Source organism: Jaculus jaculus, chromosome 5, assembly GCF_020740685.1.
Source record: "Jaculus jaculus isolate mJacJac1 chromosome 5, mJacJac1.mat.Y.cur, whole genome shotgun sequence".
In the NCBI taxonomy this organism is placed as follows: Eukaryota; Metazoa; Chordata; class Mammalia; order Rodentia; family Dipodidae; genus Jaculus; species Jaculus jaculus.
The window spans coordinates 175,350,781-175,371,718 of record NC_059106.1 but is presented as its reverse complement, the minus strand read 5'-3'; the positions used below and the strand labels follow the sequence as shown (position 1 = coordinate 175,371,718).

At 42.8% G+C, this 20,938-nt stretch overlaps 1 protein-coding gene across 2 annotated transcripts in view; it reads left to right on the top strand.

Annotated features, from left to right (window-relative positions):
* The window catches only part of Dpysl5 (dihydropyrimidinase like 5), a 93,939-nt gene that overhangs the window by 17,114 nt on the left and 55,887 nt on the right, over positions 1-20,938 (top strand). For both annotated transcript variants that reach the window (XM_004669360.3, XM_045150887.1), the window contains exon 2: positions 18,455-18,719. In XM_004669360.3, the coding sequence (XP_004669417.1) occupies positions 18,459-18,719 (261 nt within the window). In that variant the 5' untranslated portion in view covers positions 18,455-18,458. The remainder of the gene's footprint in view (positions 1-18,454; positions 18,720-20,938) is intronic.

Genomic DNA, 20,938 nt, shown 5'->3' with positions numbered 1-20,938 from the left:
GAGATCTTTTTTGAATGCATAACATTCCAAGACATAGATCACATTGTAGTTTTGTTGTTGTTTTGTTTATTTTTTGTTTTTTGAGGTAGGGTCTCATTCTAGCCCAGGCTGATCTGAAATTCACTATGTAGTCTCAGGGTGGCCTCAAATTCACAGCAGTCCTATCTCTGCCTTCTGAATGCTGGGATTAAAGGCATACATCACCATGCCATGCTCATCACTGCAGCTTTTAAAATATTTTATTTATTTATTTATTTGAGAGAGGGAGAGAGAGAGAGAGAGAGAGAGAGAGAGAGAGAGGGAGGGAGGGAGGGAGAGAGAGAGGTAGATAGAGAGAATGGGTGTGCCAGGGCCTCCAACCACTGCAAATGAGTTCCAGACACGTGTGCTCCCTTGTGCATCTGGCTTATGTGGGTCCTGGGTAATCAAACCAGGGTCCTTTGGCTTTGCCACATGCTCCTTAACCACAAAGCCATTTTCCCAGCCCGTCATGCAGTTTTTGCAACCATTACTTACTGATGGGCATCTAGTCGGATTCCATTTGTTTGTGTTTTATTCTACTAACACTGCTGCTGCCACCATCTTTGCAGCCACCTGTTTATGCTCTGTTGTTTTTACTTCTTTTTTGTTTTTGTTTTGGTTGTTGTTGTTGTTTTTTAAGGTAGAGTCTTACTCTGACCCAGGCTGCCCTGGAATTAACTTTGTAGGCTCAAGGTGGCCTCAAACTCACAGCGATCCTCCTACCTCTGTCTCTTGAGTGCTGGGATTAAAGGCATGCGCCACCACGCCTGGCTTTGTTTTTACTTCTGTGCTTAAAGTATTCCCAGTAGAGTTACAGATTTTTCTTAATTTTTTTTATCTTTGCATGTGCATGTATAGATGATAGGCATGTATGATTACAGGTGTGTGCATGTCATTGCACGTGTGTGGAGGTCAGAGTGCAACCTTGGGCTTTGGCCCTTGCCTTCCACCTTGTCTGAGGTAGGATTTCTTGTTTGCTGCTGCATATACCAGGCTATTTGGACTGTGAGCTTCTGGGGATTCTCCTGTCTTCCTCACATACAGACAATATCCACCACTGCAGTAGCATCTAGCTTTATGTGGGTACTGGGAATACAGCTTCAGTTTATCACACTTGCATATCAAGTACTTTACCTGTTGAGCAATCCTTTCTGCCCTGAAATCTTAATAGATATCTTTTTGAGAAATTTCTAAAAGAGTATATAGTAGTTCAGGGCCAGGTGTAGTGGCACATGCCTTTGATCCAGCACTTGGGAGGCTGAGGTAGTAGGACGACTGTAAACTCAAGGTCATACTAGGACTATAGAGTGAGTTCCAGTTTGCCCTGGACTAGGCTAGAGTGAGACCCTACTTTAAAAAAAAAAAAAAAGAAAGAAAGAGAGAGAGAAAGAAAAAGGGCATACAGTATTTTATATTTCTACCAGCAGTGTCTTGACACTGTCCTTAGCCACAACCCCATCCCTTCCAATGTCACAACTATTCTTCAATTTCTGTCATCTGATCTGATGAATGTAAAGTAGAATTTCATTGTTACTTTTATTTGCTGCTATAGAGGTTAGACATATCTTCATAAACTACTGATCACTTAGATTTGCTCTGGTGTGTATCACTTCCCAATATCCTGTAACCCTCTTTTTTTATTTATGCTTATACATGCAGTTGAGTCTCTTGCTGCTGCAAAATGTACAACAGATGCTTGTAGCACTTCTTGCATCTAGTTTTACATGAGTTCTGGGGCATCAAACCTGGGCCAGTAGGCTTTGCAAGCAAATGTCTCCAACCACTGAACCATTTCCCCAGCTCCTCCTCTTCCTTTTGTTTGCTTGAGTTTTCTAATATGTATTTAAGAGATCATAGCTGTCATGTGCATTGTACAAGCTTTCCCAGGCTACTTATTGTTTATTAACTTTATTTCTATGGTATCTCTTTCTCTACCAAGTTACAATTTTTATGGCATTAGAAGTGTGTCTTTCTTTGATGACTTGTAAGTGTCCAAACCAAGTTGAAAAAGTCTCCCATACTCCTTGTTCTTGCATGTATTTTCCTTTGTCATCTAGTATTTTTTTTTATCATCTAGTATTTTTGTTGTTTTGTGTTTTATATTTAGTAAATTACAGATGGGCTATAGACTTTGGTGTTGGCTATACGGTAAAAAGCAAATTTAATTTTCTTCCTGAAGAATAACCAATTGTGCCAGCATCAGTTATTCCATAAGTCATTTTTCCCCACTGAACAGACATATCACTTTGTTGAATTTTTAAGTTTATTTGAGAGAAAGAGGCAGATAAAGAGAGAATGGGCATGCCAGTGCCTCCAGCCACTGCAAACTAACTCCAGTTGCCTGCACCACCTTGTGCATAATTGAATTCTACTACCAAGCACTATATTTTGCTCCACTCATGTCTTTGATCATATACTGATGCCCTTATACTTCTAACTACAGTGATTTCTTATGGCATACTTTAATATTTACCAAGGAAATCCATAACAGTCACCTATCTTAAAAATATGAATCAATGATTTTTCTTGAGGAAGGGTCTCATTCTGGTCTAGGCTGACTTGGAACTCACTGTGTAGACCAGGCTGGCCTCAAACTTACTGCGATCCACTTACCTCAGCCTCCTTAGTGCTGAGATTAAAGGTATCTACCATCACGTCCAGCTTGATGATTAGATATTTTCAGAATTTTGCAAGCATCATACAATCTAAGTATAGAAAATTTCCATCTTTACAAAAAAAAAAAAAAAACACTTAAGCCCATCTGCCATCAACTATCATTCTCATCCCCAGCCCTAAGGCATATCAGTGAAATAAGTCAAAATAGTGAAGACACTCTATATAGTTGTACATTTTCTGTCCATTATGAAATGATTTATTCTTCATGCTTAAGTGCTATGAAATTTTTAAAAAATATTTTACTTTTATTTATTTGTTTGACAGAGAAAAAGAGAAGGAGGGAGGGAGAGAGAGGGGGAGAGAGAGAGAGAATGGGCACACCAGGGCCTCCAGCCACTGCAAACAAACTCCAGATGCATGTGCCACCTTGTGCATCTGGCTAACATGGGTCCTGGGGAATTGAACCTGAGTCCTTTGGCTTTGCAGGTAAACGCCTTAACCCCTAAGTCATCCCTCCAGCCCTGAAATGTTTTATATCATTGTTAATGCAACATCTTTCCTGTTTCTTACTACTTATTTGCTAGAAAAATGGACTATAATATATTATAGACATGGCTTAGCAGTTACGGTGCTAAGGTTCAATTTCCCAGGACCCATGTAAACCAGATGCACAAGGTGGCACATGTGTCAGGCGTTCGTTTGCAGCTGCTAGAGGCTCTGGCCCACCTATTCTTTCCCTGCCTCTTTCTCTCAGATAGATAAAGAAAAATATAGGGCTAAAATGATGGCTTAGCAGCTAAGGTGTTTGCCTGCAAAGCCAAAGGACCCAGATTCAAGTTCCTAGGACCCACATAAGCCAGATGCACAAGATGGCCACATGCATCTGGAGTTCATTAGCAGTTGCTGGAGGCCTTGGTATGCCCATTCTTTCTAGCTGCCTCTCTCTCTCTCTCTCTCAAATATATAAATAAAATAAAAATATTTAAAAATATATTTTAAAATAAATAAAAATATATAAAATAATATATAAAAAAATATAAAAATATAATAAAAAATCAGCCAGGCTTAGTGATGCACACCTTTAAATCCCAGGACTTGGGAGGCAGAGGTAGGAAGATCTTTGTGAGTTTGAGCCTACTCTGAGACTACATAGTGAACACTAGGTCAGCCTGGGCTAGTGCAAGACCCTACCTGAAACACTTTGTGCATCTGGCTTTAAATGGGTACTGGGGAATCAAAACCAGGCTGTCAGGCTTTGCAAGTAAGTGCCTTCAACCTCTGAGCCATCTCTCCAGCCCACAAACATTATTTAATAATAGTGGTCAGGAGAGTTCTCCCTGCTGTGTTAGAATGACTTCAGCTTTAGTGGTTCACCTATAGAATATTTCTTTTTCAATTTTTTTACAGATTGCTTTTTTATATATTATTTCTTTATTTATTTGAGAGAGATATACAGAAATAGGCAGGTAGAGAGAGAGAGAAAGAGAGAATGGGTGTGCCAGGGGCTCCAGCCACTGCAAATGAACTCCATTTGCATGCACCCCCTTGTGCATCTGGCTTATGTGAGTCCTGGGGAGTCAAATCTGCGTCCTTTGTCTTTGAAGGCAAATGCCTTAATCACTAAGCCATCTCTCCAGCCCTTTAATATTTTTCATTTTGCTAACCTATCATCCTTATACTTGAGCAGTTTTGTTCAATTCTATTGTTAGAATTTTTATGGGAAATAGCATTTTATCAGATCTGTTTTTAGCATTTCTTTATTTTGACTGCTTGCCTAGTATAAAAATATATTGTTAAATTCCACGTTCATGCATCATCCTTATTTTATGGGGAAAACCCTAGGAGGTTACACTTATCTTCCTTTGATACATTGCTACATCATGTTTATTAGTACTGTATCTTGTATCTTTTGTTTGAATTACCTTGGCCCCTTTGTCAAAAATCAGTTGGTCATACATATGCAGTTCTATTTCTGGACTCTCTTCTGTACTATCCATATATTTGTCTGTTCTTACAACAATTTGACACTGTCTTGGCACTGTAGCTGCATATTAAGTCTTGACATCAGATAGCTTATCTTCCTAATTGGTCTTTTTTGCAAAATTGGTTTGCTTATTCTAGGCCTTGGGCATTTTTATATAAATTTGAGATCAGTTTATCAATATCTGCAAATAACCTATTAGGATTTTGATATGGGGCTAGAGTCTCAAGATCAAATTGGAAAGAATTGACTTTTAAAAAAATTTTATTTTGTGTGTATACATACATGCACCAAGCTATTTTTGCTTCTAGCTTATCAAACCTGGGCTGACATGCTTTGTAAACAAGCTTCTTTAACCACAGAATCATCTCTCTTCTCAGCGAATTTACATCTTGATACTGTTTTACAATCTATGAACACATTGTATTTCATTTATTTAATTTTATTCAATGTCCAATTTCAACACCATTATGTTTCATTATGCAGATTTTGCATATATTTTATTAAATTCATCCCTTTCTCTTTTTGTTTGTTTTGTTTTAAAGCAGGGTCTGACTCTAGCCAAGGTTAACCTGAAACTCACTCTGTAACCCCAAGCTGGCCTTGAACTCATAGTGGTCATCCTACCTCAGCCTCCCAAGTGCTGGGACTAAAAGCTTATGCCACCATACCTGGCTCATTCCTTTCTTGATGCAATTTAAATGAGATGAAGATGATTTAATAGTGAAACATCTCATTCTGTCAGTTTTCACAAAAGCATTGGACCACTTGAATTCAATAGAATAAGGGAGATTGGGATGAACAATATCTAGAATGGGGTCTGGCAAAGGGACGGCAGGTGACAGTCATTGGAGCAGCTTCATTCCACTGTGCAGAACACCTGTGATGGCAAGGAACAACTGGTAGGTGGGTAACCCAGGAAGGCATCTGGCGAAAACTGGTGGGTAGGAGCCTCTGGTGGGGAGTATAAGCACAGGTAGAGAGGCAGTCACCTGGTGTCAGGAAAGAGTGCCAACAGATGGAACTCCTCAGACATGCACACCTCAGGTCCCTGAAGGAGACGATGGTAGCAACTGAGAGGAATATACAGGTTCCTGGAAGTAAGAATTACTAGGCTCTTTACAAACACCATCTGGGAACAGAGAATCAGTATGTAATACAGATCTGGGGTCTGACTCTTCAGATAGCAGAGTTGGAGTAAGCAGTCAGGGCTTTTCCAGCATTTCAACCTGGGTCCTCCAAGTGTTGGACTCAACTTCTTTTTAAGGACTGGTCCTTGGCCTGGGTCCAAAGTGTCCTAGGAGTGAGAAAAGAGGCTGCCAGGCACTAGGAACCAAGGGAATCTGGCTAGTTCTTCTGGTCACAGCATGGAAAAGAGCAATTACACCCACCTTTCCTGGTGTTTACATAGCTCTTCCATCTCCCTACTATATATTGAAATTTCTGCCTATAACTTTCTTCCCACTCTAAACTTCTGACTCTTGAGAATTGGTTCACAGTCTATCACCTTATACAGGGCCATATAGTAGGCATTAACCCTAGGTATGCATTAATTTTCTTGTTGTGATAAAATACCCCAAAACAACTTAAAGGCGGGTTTATTTTGGTTCATGATTTAGAGGGTACAGTCCATCCTGAAGGGGAAAGGCATGGTGGAGTTTATGGCAGCTCACAGCTGTGGCAGTGGGAGTGGAAAGACTGCTTGCTCACATCTCACAGATTAGGAAACACAGAGCTCAGGCTAAGACACAGGAAGAAATCACCTTCAAGCCTTGCTTCCCAGTGGCCCACTTCCTCCAGCTAGGCTGTACCCTCTGAAGTTTCTACAACCTCCTACAACAGCACCAAATCAGCTGAGGACCAAGTATTCACTCTGTGCATGTGGCTTTACTTGGGTGCTGGGGAATTGAACCCAGGATGATAGGCTTTGCAAGAAAAACACCTTTAACCACTAAGCATTCTCCCCAGTCTCAAACACCAAGTATTTGAACACATAAACCTGTGGTGGAAGTATCACATTCAAACCATGATACTCTGCTTCTGTGATCTGATTTGCAATTTAGAAAAGCCCAATATGTGAGCAGTGTAGAGATCCAGATACCAATTAGAGTATCAGTGTAATAATGATTTCATAGTTCAGGTAGGCTTGAGAATTACTTCCTAGGCCAATGGTGAGGTGGTTTCCCTGAAATGCCATGTACAAAGAGCTATCTTGTGCCTTGACACTCAGTAGTACTTAGGATTAATTCTCTGTTCTCTTCCACCTCCTTACCTTGGGTGATGGATTTAAATGTCATCTTTTGACTAATCTAAAGGATTCCTAGAAAAAGAAGGTAAAATCAACACACACACAGCTACATTTTTTTTCCAGGTAGCTCAGACTTGTGGTACTGTTGCAGTAAAGAAAAGACGTTTATATTCTGCTTGTGACTTCCACCAATCTGAGAAAATAGACTCAAACTGAGAAAAGTCCTTTGCCCAACACCCGCCCCCTCTACCCTGGGAAGAGTTCTGTGAAGCAGCCACTCTGAGCTGCTGGAGGTCTTTGAGTGGCAGCTGCTTCCCTCAAAGCGTTCTGATGGAATTCTTTCTGGGGGCTGGGGACAGCTGGCCAGAGGTCTGGAAAGCTCAGATGAAGTTGAAGAATCTACTAGGGAATGGGGAGGGAGCTGTGAGATAGTGTGGCTTCTGGTCACAGGTGTCACAGGGTATTCTCTGGTTGAAAATCTTAGTTGGGAGTTTGGAATTCTTTGCTCCCATGTATGCACACCTGTCAGCTCTCCTATAAGGTCTGGGGCCTGAGCTTGTGGAGGTGGAGTTTGATCATATTTACATTTCCTAGTACTTGGCCTGTGGGTACTAACAAGGGGCCAAGTTCCTGCTTGCATGATAAAGGCTCCTGTCCCAACCTACCTGCCCCCCCCCCCCCCCTCCCGCCAACACTTGCTGGTTTCTAACAACTGCCAGTTTCTCTTCTGTGCCTTACAGCTAACCCTGCTGAACAAGTGCTCTGTTGCTCCACTCTTTTCCACCCTCTTACAACTAATCCTTGGAGATATGGCTTTTGTCTTCTGTACACTGAGGCTGCTGGCTTACTAGGGCCAGCCATGCTGAGCCAGACCAATCCTGATGAACCCGTGTGATTAAAACCTGTTACTTAATCTTAGCCTGTTAACTCACATCCTCAGCTTCATATTCACCTTTCTGAAGTTATGTTCCCTTTATCTCCTCCTTGCCTGGGCTGCTTGTAGCTCACTTTTTAAACTTTCTCAGGTGAAAGCCCTGGCTCAGTATATTCACAGCCATCACATGAACATGTGTATTGTCTCTAATCCATAGCCTCCCCAGGTCAATTTGGCCCTCCCCTACAGTGTAATAAAAATGGTGGTGCAGAAGTCCAGATGCAGGTGCTTTGTGGTCTGGTACAGAGCACCCTGGATCAGTCCTTCCTCAAAATGGCATGTGTTATTCATGAGCCTGGTGCTGCTCAGCCTCCAGGTTAATGAAAGGAGGCTTGGTGAGACATTAAGAGGCCACCTTACAAGCTGGTCTGGTGTAGTACCAGGTTTGTGGCTACAAAGAACACACAGTCACATGGTGGGTGTAAAATTGGTCATAGCCTCTCTATAGCTTCTGCCTCCATGTGCTCCTCTTCTGCCTGTTTGGTCCTTATTCTTGTCTAGACTTCTGGTGTCCAGGTCCTCCAATAGTCTTTGGTTGTACCCAAGTCCCAGGGGAAAAATGAAGGAGCTGGGTGTAGTAGCACATGTCTTTAATCCCAGCATTGGGAGGTGGAGGTAGGTGGATTGGCATGAGTTCAAGGCCACCAAGAGACCACATGGTGAGTTCTAGATCAGCCTGGGTTAGGGAGTGAGACCCTACCTCAAAAAAAAAAAAAAATATAGGGCTGGAGAGATGGTTTAGCAGTTAAGGTGCTTGCTAGTAAAGCCAAATGACCTAGGTTTGATTTCCTAGTACCCACATACAGACAGATGCCCAAGGTATAGCTCAATTGATAGAGTACTTATCTAGCATGCACAAAGCCCTGGGTTCAATTCCCAGTAGTGCACAAGGTCATCCTCAGCTATACAGCAAGTTCAAAACCAGCCTGGGCCACATAAGACCATAGTCCTCCACCAAAAAACATAAGAGGAGGGGTCTAAATCTTAAACCAGTGCCAAGTTTACATTCTGTATGCTTGAAGGATCTCTTTTGCACCTATTTTGGCCCCTTGTGCCTGTGTGGCCTCTAGCTGAGCTGCTGTGTGGGACAGACTGTGCAGGCTTCCTTTGTCTGATGTCTTCCTGCAGGCATGGGGATCTGGGGGAAGTGATAACAGAAGCAGACATTTCCAATGCACAGGGTAGAGGTTGGCATTTCCTTGGCAGAACACTACTATCTTCTAAGAGTATAGGGTGTGTGCATGTCATGGATGAGCAGCAGAGGGTGCCTTGACCTTGGCTGTCTGCTCAGCAAGATGTTCCTTGTACGATTTCTGCATAGAATGTTCAACTGCAGTGTTCAAAAGATGGAGGTGCTGTTATTCAGTAAGACTATTGTTGGAGAGCATTAATTGTTCCTGTTTTAAACATGAAGAGGCTCTGAAAGACCTCACTCCCTGGTTGTAGTGTTGTCTCCTATCCAGAAATCCCTGTTCCCAGCATGACATGTCACCCTAACACAAACCCATAACTGGCTGGGGAGCATAAGGACTCAGTGCCACAGGATCAGGAAATCTGGGGATACAAGCTGTGTATAGTTGGATAATTCTTGGCATATCAAGACATATACCATCTTGCTGTAGAAGGCATTATTGCTTCCTGAATAAATTATAGAATTCTTCCAATATGTAATATAGCAACACAATGTTCCTCCGAAGCTGATTCTCTTTTTGGTTAAGTCCAGAGACTGGAGGGTGAGTTAGAGCAAACTGGATGAATTTGTCCAGCTGTAGAATTTGATACTTTTGATTTACTCTTTCTAATAGCTTTAACTATGTGGCATTTTTTTTTATTTCTGCCTGAAAGGACAAATATGTGTTCTGAATTCTTTTTCTTGCATAGACAAAATAGCTGGTTGAATATTTTGTTGTTGTTGTTAAACATATGGATCAGAAGTCTTTCAAGGAGGTGACATTTATTTTAAAGCCCATTGTTCTTTAATGGTGATTTGATTATAATATTCACTTCTGTCTGATAGAAGTCCATGTAGACTGCAGTAACAAAGCACATGCCCTTAATTCTAAGCACTTAGAAGGCAGAGGTAGGAGGATCACCATGAGTCTTAGGCCACCCTGAGACTTCTACCTCAAAAAAAACCCCAAATAACAACAATAATAATAATAAATAAATAAATAGTAATAATAAAATTAATTTTTTAAAAAATGCATAGGGGGCAGGCATGGTGGTGCACACCTTTAATCTCAGCATTCAGGAGGTAGAGATAGGAGGATCATTATTAGTTTGAGGCCAGCCTGGGACTATAAAGTGAGTGCTAGGTCAGCCTGGGCTAGAGTGAGACCCTACCCCACAAACAAAAACAAAAGCATAGATTTGGTGGATAGGGAGATGGTTCAGTGGTTAAAAACATTTGCTTACAAAGTCTGTAGTCCAGGGTTTAGTTCCCTAGCACCCACATGTTATAGTAAGTTCCATAATGCTGGGACAAACATCCAACCAAACATAGTTTAGGGGAGGAATGGGATTTATTTCAAGCTTATAAATCCAGGGGAAGTTCCATCAGTGGCAGAAGAAGCTGGCTCCCTTCCCTAAATCCAAGCAGAGAGAGACACCACTAGCAGTCAGCAAACACCAAAAAGCAGCAAGCAGGGATCCTGCCAGGGCTCAGACCTCCCTGCATGCCTTTGGGCTGGAACTCAGATCTGCCTCCAGTAACACGCCCTCTGCAGCAGGAGTCTGCCTGCTGGGGTCTGAAGCTGCAAATGCAATTTTGTAATTTTTAAAAATTTATTATTTATTTATTTGAGAGAGAGAGAGAGAGAGAGAGAGAGAATGGGCATGCCAGGGCCTCCAGCCACTGCAAATGAACTCCAGATGCATGTACCCCCTTATACATCTGGCTTACGTGAATCCTGGAGAGTCAAACCTGGATCCTTTGATCCAGCAAAGTCACCTTAACCACTAAGCCATCTCTCAAACCTTGCAAACTCAATTTTAATAAACACCTGAGTCTGTGGGGCCATACATTCAAACTGCCACACCACATAAAATTAGATGCACAAAAAGAGCATAGATTTGGCCACAGTTGTAAAGCCTGAGAGTGCTGAGCCAAGGTGTTCACTGATTTGGTTGCTGATGAAAGCTCTCTTCCTGTGGCTTAGTAACAAATGTTTTCTTGTTGTGTCCTCACATAGAACAGAGACTGAGGTAGGGGGAGAGGGAGATATGGATCTCCTGACATTTCTTTTTGTTTTGTTTTGTTTTCTGAAGTAGAGTCTCCTTGTAGACCAGGTTGGCCTAGAATTCACTATGTAGTTTCAGGCTGGCCTCAAACTCACAGTGATCATCCTACCACAGCCTCCCAAGTGCTGGGACTAAAGGTGTGTGCCAACACACCCGGCTTCTCCTGACATTTCTAATAAGGGCACTAGTCCCTTGGGATGGAGAAATGGCTTAGTGGTTAAGGTGCTTGCCTACAAAGCCAAAGGACCCAAGTTCAATTCTCCAGGACCCACATAAGCCAGATGCACAAGTGGGCTCAGGCATCTGGAGTTTGTTTGAAGTGGTTGGAGGCTCTGGCACACCCATTCTCTGTGTGTGTGTGTCTTTCTCAAATAAATAAAGAAAAATAAAAATAGCGTTTTTTTTTAAAGGCCAGTAGTCCCATTCATAAGGGCTTCACCTTTATGACCTAAAAGGCTCCATCTCCAATTACCATTTTATCAGGGATTCAGTCAGGCTCAACGTGGAAGAGGGGAACATACAGACATGTAGTTCATAGCATGTAGTGAGCCATATATGAGCTCTGTCTACACAGTTACTCTTTGTGGTAATAAACCAGAAGACTTGAAACATCAGAAATTAGCAAAAACCAATACTAACCTTCTGTATTTCCTTTTGACCACAACCTTGACAAGAATGCTATCTGGATCCACTGTGTGTACCAAAGCAGAGGGAGAGACTAGCCAGAGGGCATTCATGGTGTTTAAGAGTCTGTATTACAGTTATCCCCAAATCCAAATCTTTCTCTTTTAAGGGGCTCTTCTGCAAGGTCCAGCATACCCACACTGAGTCCTTTCTGTTCACACACAGACAGCAGGCAAGGCTGTGGAAAGATGCCAGAAACATGCTTTCTTTGTTCAGTTTAGCAAAGATAAGCAGGACAAGCTGTAAAACAGGTGCTAATGAGGTTATGGGGGTGGTGAGAAGCATAATAAATGTCAGCAGTCAATAGCAGGGAGAGTAGAAGGGGCTAGGCATCTCAGTGACATAAACTTAGACATATAGAAATGTGAGGAAGGATATTGATGTCACAGGCCCTGTACCATCACTGAACAGCTGGTCTCATCCATGCCAGGTCTGATCTAGTACATTAGGAAAGGCATCCAGTTTAAACAAATGCCCGTCAAATTAGTGTTTAGACAAGAAGTGGTCGCTTTATACTTTGTCCTGCTGATGAGGTTGCCTGTGTCTCATCCACCAGGCTGAGCTTCTCTTTGTTTTCTTTAAAAAATTTTTTTATTTATTTGACAGTCAGAGAAAAAGAGGTATACAGAGAAAGTATGGGCATGCCAGAGCATCTTGCCACTACAAATGAACTCCAGACTCATGCACCACTTTGTGCATCTGGCTTTATAGTGTGTTGTAGTTACTTTCACATTGGTGGGACAAATACTTGACCAGAAGCAGATTATGGGAGGAAAGCATTTATTTTAGGCTTACAGAATCCAGGGGAAGTTCCATCACAGCAGAAAAAGCTGGCTTACTCCAGCATCCACAGCAGAGAGAGACCAACCAGCAAGTGAGAACAGCCAGAGCTGCAACTCACTCTGAACACACCTTAGGGCTGGAGTACAAGATCTGCCCCACTAACACCTCCTGCAGCAGGCTACTGGAGGCTTAACCTTAATAAAAAAAAAAAAAAATCCCTGAGGCTGTGAGGGACATACATTCACATTCAAACCACCACACATAGGTGCTGGGGAATTGAACCCAGGCCATCAGGCTTTGCAAGCAAGCACTTTTAACCACTAAGCCATCTCCTTGACCCATCACTGTGTTCTAACCTGTGTCCTATTCATGTTCTCTAGTGTTCTAAGAGAGAGAGAGAATGCCCATTCTGCTACAGTCTCCTATAGGGCAATAATCCCTTTATATCAGGGACCCACCTCTATACCCCATTTTACCTTACACATTCCATCTCCAAATATTGCTAGCAGAACTGAGGGGGTTGGGATTCAGGATGATTTGGAGGGGAGATATAAACAGTCAGTTCATAATCATTCCAAAGACAGACTGACTTTCAATTTCTTATAAACTATCTCTGTGATCTTGAGAAAGTTCCTCTGCTTCCTCTTTGTAAATATGGGGGCAGTCATTATACTTGTCTAGGGCATTGTAAGGACTAAATAAGATAATGCATATTACTGGCTTGGTGAAGGGCCTTCCCTGATAATTTAGTTGGGGTTCTGTGACCATTACTTATTCACAGGATCCTCTTGGTTCCTAGAATGAGTTCCCTCTACAGTGGTCCTAGTAGAGCAGTCCCAACTGGGGTTTCCAAACTAGCCCTGGCTTGTGGGAATGGGTCACCAAACAACGGAAGTTCCTGGACTCCCTGATATTCTTTAAGGCCTTGCCAGGACCAGGTTTACACTTGGAAAAGGGCAGGTTGCATGGTGGTGGCAGCCCAAGGGCCTGAGGGAAGGGAGGAGGGGTTTGAACTATGTGAGCAGCACCACATCCTCCTCTAGGAAAGGATGGAACAGAAGAAATTGTGCCATCTGGCTCTCAATGAAGATCACATTGGATTCCTTTTGCTTCTAGTTAGCTTAAAAGCAAAGCTTGGGGCTGGAGAGATGGCTTAGCAGTTAAGGCACTTGAATGTGAAACCAAGGGACCCAGGTTTGATTCCCCAGGACCCATGTAAAGCCAGGTGCACGAGGTGGCACATGCATCTGGAGTTCATTTGCAGCAGCTAGAGGCCCTGGTACACCTATTCTCTCTCTCTACCTGACTCTTTCTCTCTCCTTCTCAAATAAATAAATAAAATAAACAAAGCATTTAAATAAAAGTGTCAAGGTTATCAAAGGCAATTCAAGTTTATTACATAGCATTTTGAAAATGCTGGAACCTATGAAGAATGAACACAGCAACCACCTTTTCCTCTTCTGTACAGAGTTTTCTCCACTACCTTTTCTTCCAGTCTGATAGGCTGGTCTGAAGTGTGTTCCTTCCCCTGCCGTGTGTGACTTTCAACATGGTCTTGTTACCTGTTACTTTCAAGCTTGCTATTTCCTCCTGCTCAACTAGGGCTAACTCTTCCCACCATATTCCCACTTTGCAGGGTTGTATATAAAGTGGGCACATGGTGTTAATGTACTGATAGCCGTTGCTACTGTTTCTATTGATGGCTCTTGATTCCAACAGCAAAGCTTAGAGCAAAATCTTCTGTAAATCGGGCTGGAGAGATGACTTAGCAGTTAAGCGCTTGCCTGTGAAGCCTAAGGACCCCGGTTCGAGGCTCGGTTCCCCAGGTCCCACGTTAGCCAGATGCACAAGGGGGCGCATGCGTCTGAAGTTCGTTTGCAGAGGCCGGAAGCCCTGGCGCGCCCATTCTCTCTCTCTCCCTCTATCTGTCTTTCTCTCTGTGTCTGTCTCTCTCAAATAAATAAATAAATAAATAATTTAAAAAAAAAATCTTCTGTAAATCATTCCTGTCCCACCCTCCCAGGCTGTATGTCCAGCATGCATGTGCTGTGAGCACTGAAGCAAACCAATATTCTCATTTGCAACATGAATATAATGACTATGTGGCAGTGTTCTGTCATAAGTATGCCTATTTTTCCACTTAAAGCTGCTTGAAAAGGTGAGGGTTGGGAGCTGGGGAGATGGCCCAGTGGGTAAGAATGCTTACTATGCAAACTTGTGAGCCTGAGTTCTATACCCAGCCGCCACAAAAGGAGGACAATGGACATCTTCTGGCATCCCTTGTATCTGCTTTCAACAAGCAATACCCCATAACCACCACCACTACCACTGTTGCTCCTCTCTAGTCATGGCAACTGGGAACTTAGACCTCCCCTTTCCTTGTCAAGCCTGAGCTTGGTTTTGGAATGAAAGAGAGGGTCACCTGAGAATTAAACTCATTTCTAGATTATTGCTTATGAAGTTCAGACTGTAGTTTCTAGACTATAGGACAAAAGACTCCCCTGAAATATGTCCAGCCTCAGACAAGAGGCTTGTGGCTCTCCATCCTTCCAGTCTCTTCAACTAAACTCTTCCCAACATCTCTCTGCCAGTGCCTTTCACAGTAGAAAGCAGGCTTCTCTTCCCCAAAAGTCAGAATGATACCTTTCAGAGAGAAGATATTCATGGAACATAGCTATCACTTGTGGCCACTTGTCTTGTGTCCCAGCATTCCCTTGAGCAGCAGTCCCTGAGTGCCATCCTTTCCCAATAGCACAGGAGCACCTGGTGTCAGGCTCAGAAGGCACAAAAGGCTCTGGGAGATGACCTTCCATAAATACCAGCCTCATGAACCTGACAGAAATAATAATAATAGTAATAATAATAATGAAAGCATTGCATAAACATGTCTAGTAGAGCAGGCTAAGTGCTTTCATGATGTGTCCCTTCTATAGATCCTGAAATACTTCTGGGCATTTGAGGAACTTTCCTGGTAGCAGGCAAAATTAAGTGAGGATGAGAGAAAACACATTACTTCCTTCACTCAGCTCACAGTAAACTTGCTGTATTACCAGATAGCTCAGGAACATATCCAGAATTGGTCAGCTTTAAACTGTTTAGCTATCAGAGTGCAGTTGATGAGGTCTGGCCAGTTTTGAGTATCCTCTACTGGTTGCTGGGAGGAGAGGCAAGACAAAGGTGACTGGATGAGATTTCCCTCAAGAACTTTCCAGTGTCATGGAAGCCCATGAGTTTGTGGAAGACACAAAGAGACACAGAAAAAGCTTCTTTTTTTGTGCCCCCCCTTTTTTTCCCCAAATAGAGGATAGTTAAATAGGGTCCTGAAGAATGAGCAGTTTATCATATGTAAAAGTGAGCAGAGCTTGGCCACCAATACATCTCAACAGCTTCTCCACAAATTTACCATATAGCCAGCTAAGGAACTTTTACAGATAGCAGACTTTTGGAGACCAGTGCAGTAGCATGAGAAATGCTGACTATATTAAGAGTGCCTCCCCCCAAAAGCCAGGCATGGTGGTGTGCGCCTTTAATCCCAGCACTTGGGAGGCAGAGGTAGGAGTATTGCCATGAGTTCGAGGCCGCCCTGAGACGACATAGTGATTTCCAGGTGAGCCTGAGCTCGAGTGAAACCCTACTCAAAAAAAAAAAAAAAAGATCCAGAGCTAGGCATGGTGGTGCACACCTTTAATCCCAGCACTCAGGAAACAGAGGTAGGAGGAATGCCATGAGTTCAAGGCTACCCTGAGAATACCTAATGAATTCCCGGTCAGCCTGAGTTAGAGTGAGACCCTGCCTCAAAAAACCAAAAAGAAAAAAGAAAATAAAAAAAGAATGACCTGTTAGACAACTGTGTGATTATTTAAATTCTCATAGCAGGATGGCATGGGGATACAAAACTGTAATCCCAGCTGTTAGATGCATCTGAATGCACACAAGTTCAAGGCCAGCCTGGGCTACACAGCAAGATCCTATTTCAAAAATAAACATCATGGAAAATGTTAATAAAAATTAAAAAAAAATAAACAAACTCACATAACATTTTGGGAAGATAAAACGTGATGCCCACCAGATGCACAAGGTTGCACATGCATCTAGGGTTCATTTGTAGTGGCTAGAGGCCCTGGAGCACCCATTCTGTCTCCCTCCCTCTCTCTCTCTCAAAAAATAAATAAAATATTTTTAAAGTGATACTTCTCTTTTTCTTACCCATTTTCTTTTTATTGCTATTGTGTCATGATTCCCTATGAGACCCAGTGTGAGTCAGCAGGAGGATTGTGATTACAGCTAGCTATAGGATCAGGTTTTTTTTTAATTTTATTTTTAAAATACCACATTTCATGTAGATTTTACAAAGGGGTGTGTGGGGAAAAGGGAAGACCGAGAGAGAGGTAAGGGGCATCAAAGTGGGGAGAAGTATACCATGTGGAGCCCAAAAGCCCATGTGGGCTATGTGTCGCTCAGGAGTCCATGTGACTAGATAGGGTTCTGGGGGAAAAATCGTGGAAAGAAAAAGAGAAAAGAAAGTTCAAGGAGCTCCTGCCATGTGAGGAGCTGGAGGAGATAAAGAATCCATGCAGAAGCCGGGCGTGGTGGCGCACGCCTTTAATCCCAGCACTCGGGAGGCAGAGGTAGGAGGATCTCCGAGAGTTTGAGGCCATCCTGAGACTACATAGTGAATTCCAGGTCAGCCTGAGCCAGAGTGAGACCCTACCTCGAAAAACCAAAAAAAAAAAAAAAAAAAAGAATCCATGCAGAGAGTAAGGGCTAGGGGCGCCCTCCTGGCTAGGCCTGGGCTAGGGCCTGGGTTTAGCCCCTACCGGCTAGGCCTAGGCCTGGGCCTTGGCTGAGGCAGCCCAGGCACAGCTGAGGGAAAAACTCACCCAAAGCTGGAAGTTCCTAAGTGATCAGAGAGATAGAGAGCCCTGCCCTTCCCTTGCCAAGGTATTTATAACCCTAGGGTAGTAGGCTAGCTTTTAGTTAGAGCTAGGGACTGTCTTAGGAAGAAATTAGCTCTAGGGGCTGAACTTGACCAACCACAGTGTGTAAATCCTATGACAGACCTCCTTCCCAGGGTCCTAACTGTGAAAAAACAGTTCTTGGGAACTAGGCAAGAGATAAGAAAAACTTTCCTACCCTTTTTACCCTCAGGGTCCAACTCTACCCACCTCCTCATTTCCCCCTCTCATGAGAAGACACTCTAACTGCTGTTAGGGGACAAGGGGGTGATAATGTCAGATCGTTAACTATTTCCTGCTGAATGTGGCAGCTAAAGGGTCTCTACCAAAAAGGGAAACCTAAGGAACCCTGGAAGTGTATTGATGGAATGCAGGAAGATAGTCTTGAAAGAGAATTTAGGGGAGAAAGAAAAAAGTAAGGAGTTAATAATAAGTGAGCACATAACAATCTGGTCTCCTTCATGGTTATCCTTCTTGTGGATGTCTAGGCCTTGGGAAGCATCCGAGGGAACCCAGGTAGATAGAGTTGGATTGTCTCAAGACCATCTGAGCATGAGCTGGCTGAGATTTTCTTCCAGAACTGTTCATCAAATGGGACAGTAGTGTCTGACATGGCCTGAATTTGTTTCAGTATGGCTTGTAAAATGGACAAGATATTAGCAGAGTTATCAGAAACATATGCACAACATTTAACTTTGATAGCATATTTTATATAATAACCTTCCAGAGTGTACCTTTTCAAATTTGTCATGGGGGTAGCTAGAGTCAAAGGTTGATGCCATAGAGCCATTAGGTGCCATTAAAGGCTATACAAATACATTTTTGATCTCAGGACTTGTTTAAGGATGTAGGATCAGTTTTCTCAGGCTGTGGAGTCATTTCCCATCCCTGCTTACCCTGACTATAGAATTTAGCTCTGAGAGAAAGGGGTGGGCCTTAATGATAGTGAAAAGGACTTTGACCTTGACCAGATCCTCTCTCACCCTCTATAGGAACATGCTTGCCAATTCAGCCAGCGTTCGCATTCTCATCAAAGGAGGCAAGGTGGTGAACGATGACTGCACCCATGAGGCAGATGTCTACATCGAGAATGGCATTATCCAACAGGTGGGCCGTGAGCTCATGATCCCTGGAGGGGCCAAGGTGATTGATGCCACTGGGAAATTAGTCATCCCTGGAGGCATTGACACCAGCACCCACTTCCACCAGACCTTCATGAATGCCACGTGTGTGGACGACTTCTACCATGGGACCAAGGTAATGCTTCTATTTGCCAAAAGTGGCTTCTTTGTTTCTTATTCTGCCTGTGGGACTGCTCCAGACAAGACCCTTGTGAAATGGTGCTTCTGCTGTATTGCTATCAGAAGAAAGGTATCTCTAGGGTCCACTATGGCTACTAGGGTAGGGGGTTTCCAGCTAAATGCCATGGGCAACTTAAAAGAAAGCATGTAATCTTATTTTGCTTATCAAGTCACTCAGCCATGTACTCAGACCAGGAGCTGATTTTATTCTTATATTGTTTTCTTTTTTAAAATTTATTTATAGCCAGGTGTGGTGGTGCACGCCTTTAATCCCAGCACTTGGGAGGCAGAGGTAGGAGGATTGCCATGAGTTCAAGGCCACCCTGAGACTACATAGTGAGTTCCAAGTCAGCCTGGGCTAGAGTGAAACCCTACCTTGAAAAACAAAAACAAACAAACAAAACAAGAAATAAACAAAATTATTTATTTATTTATTCATTAGAGGGAAAGAGAAAGAGAGAGAGAGAGAGAATGGAATGAGAATGGGCACACCAGGGCCTCTAGCCACTGCAGACAAACTCCAGACACATGTGCCACCTTGTGCATCTGGTTTACATGGGTACTGAGGAATTGAACCTGGTTCCTTAAGCTTTGCAGGCAAGTGTCTTAACTGCTAAGCCATCTCTCCAACCCTATTATATTTTTATGTCATGTAATACGGACATAGAAAAATATGAGAATCATCGGGTATTTATTATTGTGTAGAGGGTGGGTTAGTTTGATGGATTTGTTTACTTGTGGTAAACTAAATTAAATCCCCCAAATCTGCAACATATTATAAGTCACCTCTAACTGGTTTAAATGGCAGAGACTATAAAAGAGACATAGCTATCTCCTGAAATCTCTCCTAGCTTATTCATTTTTATTTATTTACTTTTTTGAGACAGCCTCTCTGTAGCCTAGGCTGTCTCAAATTCTCAGAAATCTTCCTGCCTCTGCCTCACAAGTGACAGGTATGAGCCATCATGCTGGCTTTATTCATTATTTATAAATGGGGTTTTTTGTTTGTTTTGCTTTGTTTCTTGGTGGTAGTGCTAGGGACCTGTGCATGCTAGGCAAGTGCTCTACCATTGAACTACATCCTGAGCCCTTATTTTAAAAATCATATTAAAAGTACTGATGGGGGGCTGGAGAGATGGCTTAGTGGTTAAGACGCTTACCTACAAAGCCAAAGGACCCAGGTTCAATTCCCCAGGGCCCATATAAGTCAGGGCACAAGGTAGCACATGTGTCTGGCATCCGTTTGTAGTGGCTGGATGTCCTGGCACATCCATTCATTCTCTTTCTCTCTATCTCTCTCTCAAATAAATAAATTAAATTTAAAAAGTATCTCTGAGTTCTCTTTTCAATGTAAGCTGTTATAGGCACTTCTGAATATTTCACAAGCTGGATGTGAGCTACTGTGTGTTCCTGAACATGAAATCCAGACCTGTGAAATATACCAATCAGGAGAAAACTACGTTTTGCAAAAATAGCCACAAATGGGTGGCTCTGTGCTCCAGAAACTTTGTCATTGCTGTCATCCCTGTTCTTTGTAGCAATATGTCACATGCCAACATCTCCCTGGTCATCAGACAATGGGAGAGCAAAGCCTGGCGTATTCTTCTGCACTCTATGAGCTGGTGCTGAGTAGAAAGCACTAAAGTAGCTGTCTATAATTATTTGTTCAATGAATAAATGAGCATGGCTTGTGGATCTCTATACCTAGTGGGCATCAGATTTACTATGAAAGTGTTTTAAAATACACAATCAGGATCTCCAGGGACATAAGTGTCCTACACTGATAGCAGCCCCTTATACTACCCGATTTGTGAAGGACTCAGCTCTCATGCTGCCTGGGTAAAAGAGATTTACCAGATTCTAGATTTATGATTTCATTTCTATGTCCTACTTAGGTCTACAGCCTCATGTCTCCCCAGCACCTTAAAATCTACCTCTTCTCCATGAGGCTTTCTAGGGATCCTTAGGGCTTTCTTCTTGAGATTAATTTCCTTGGGCTCAGATGTGCCTGCTATTTGGCAGCAACTGACAAGGTCCTCTAATCCCACCTTGAGGAACCTGGCTAGGGCTTTAGGGACAAGAGAGAATGGCCCTGGAGACACAGCCTTTGGGCCTGTCTACCCCAAGCAGATGGGCTAGAGTTCTCTTTTAAGTGAAGACATGCTCCCTTCCCAA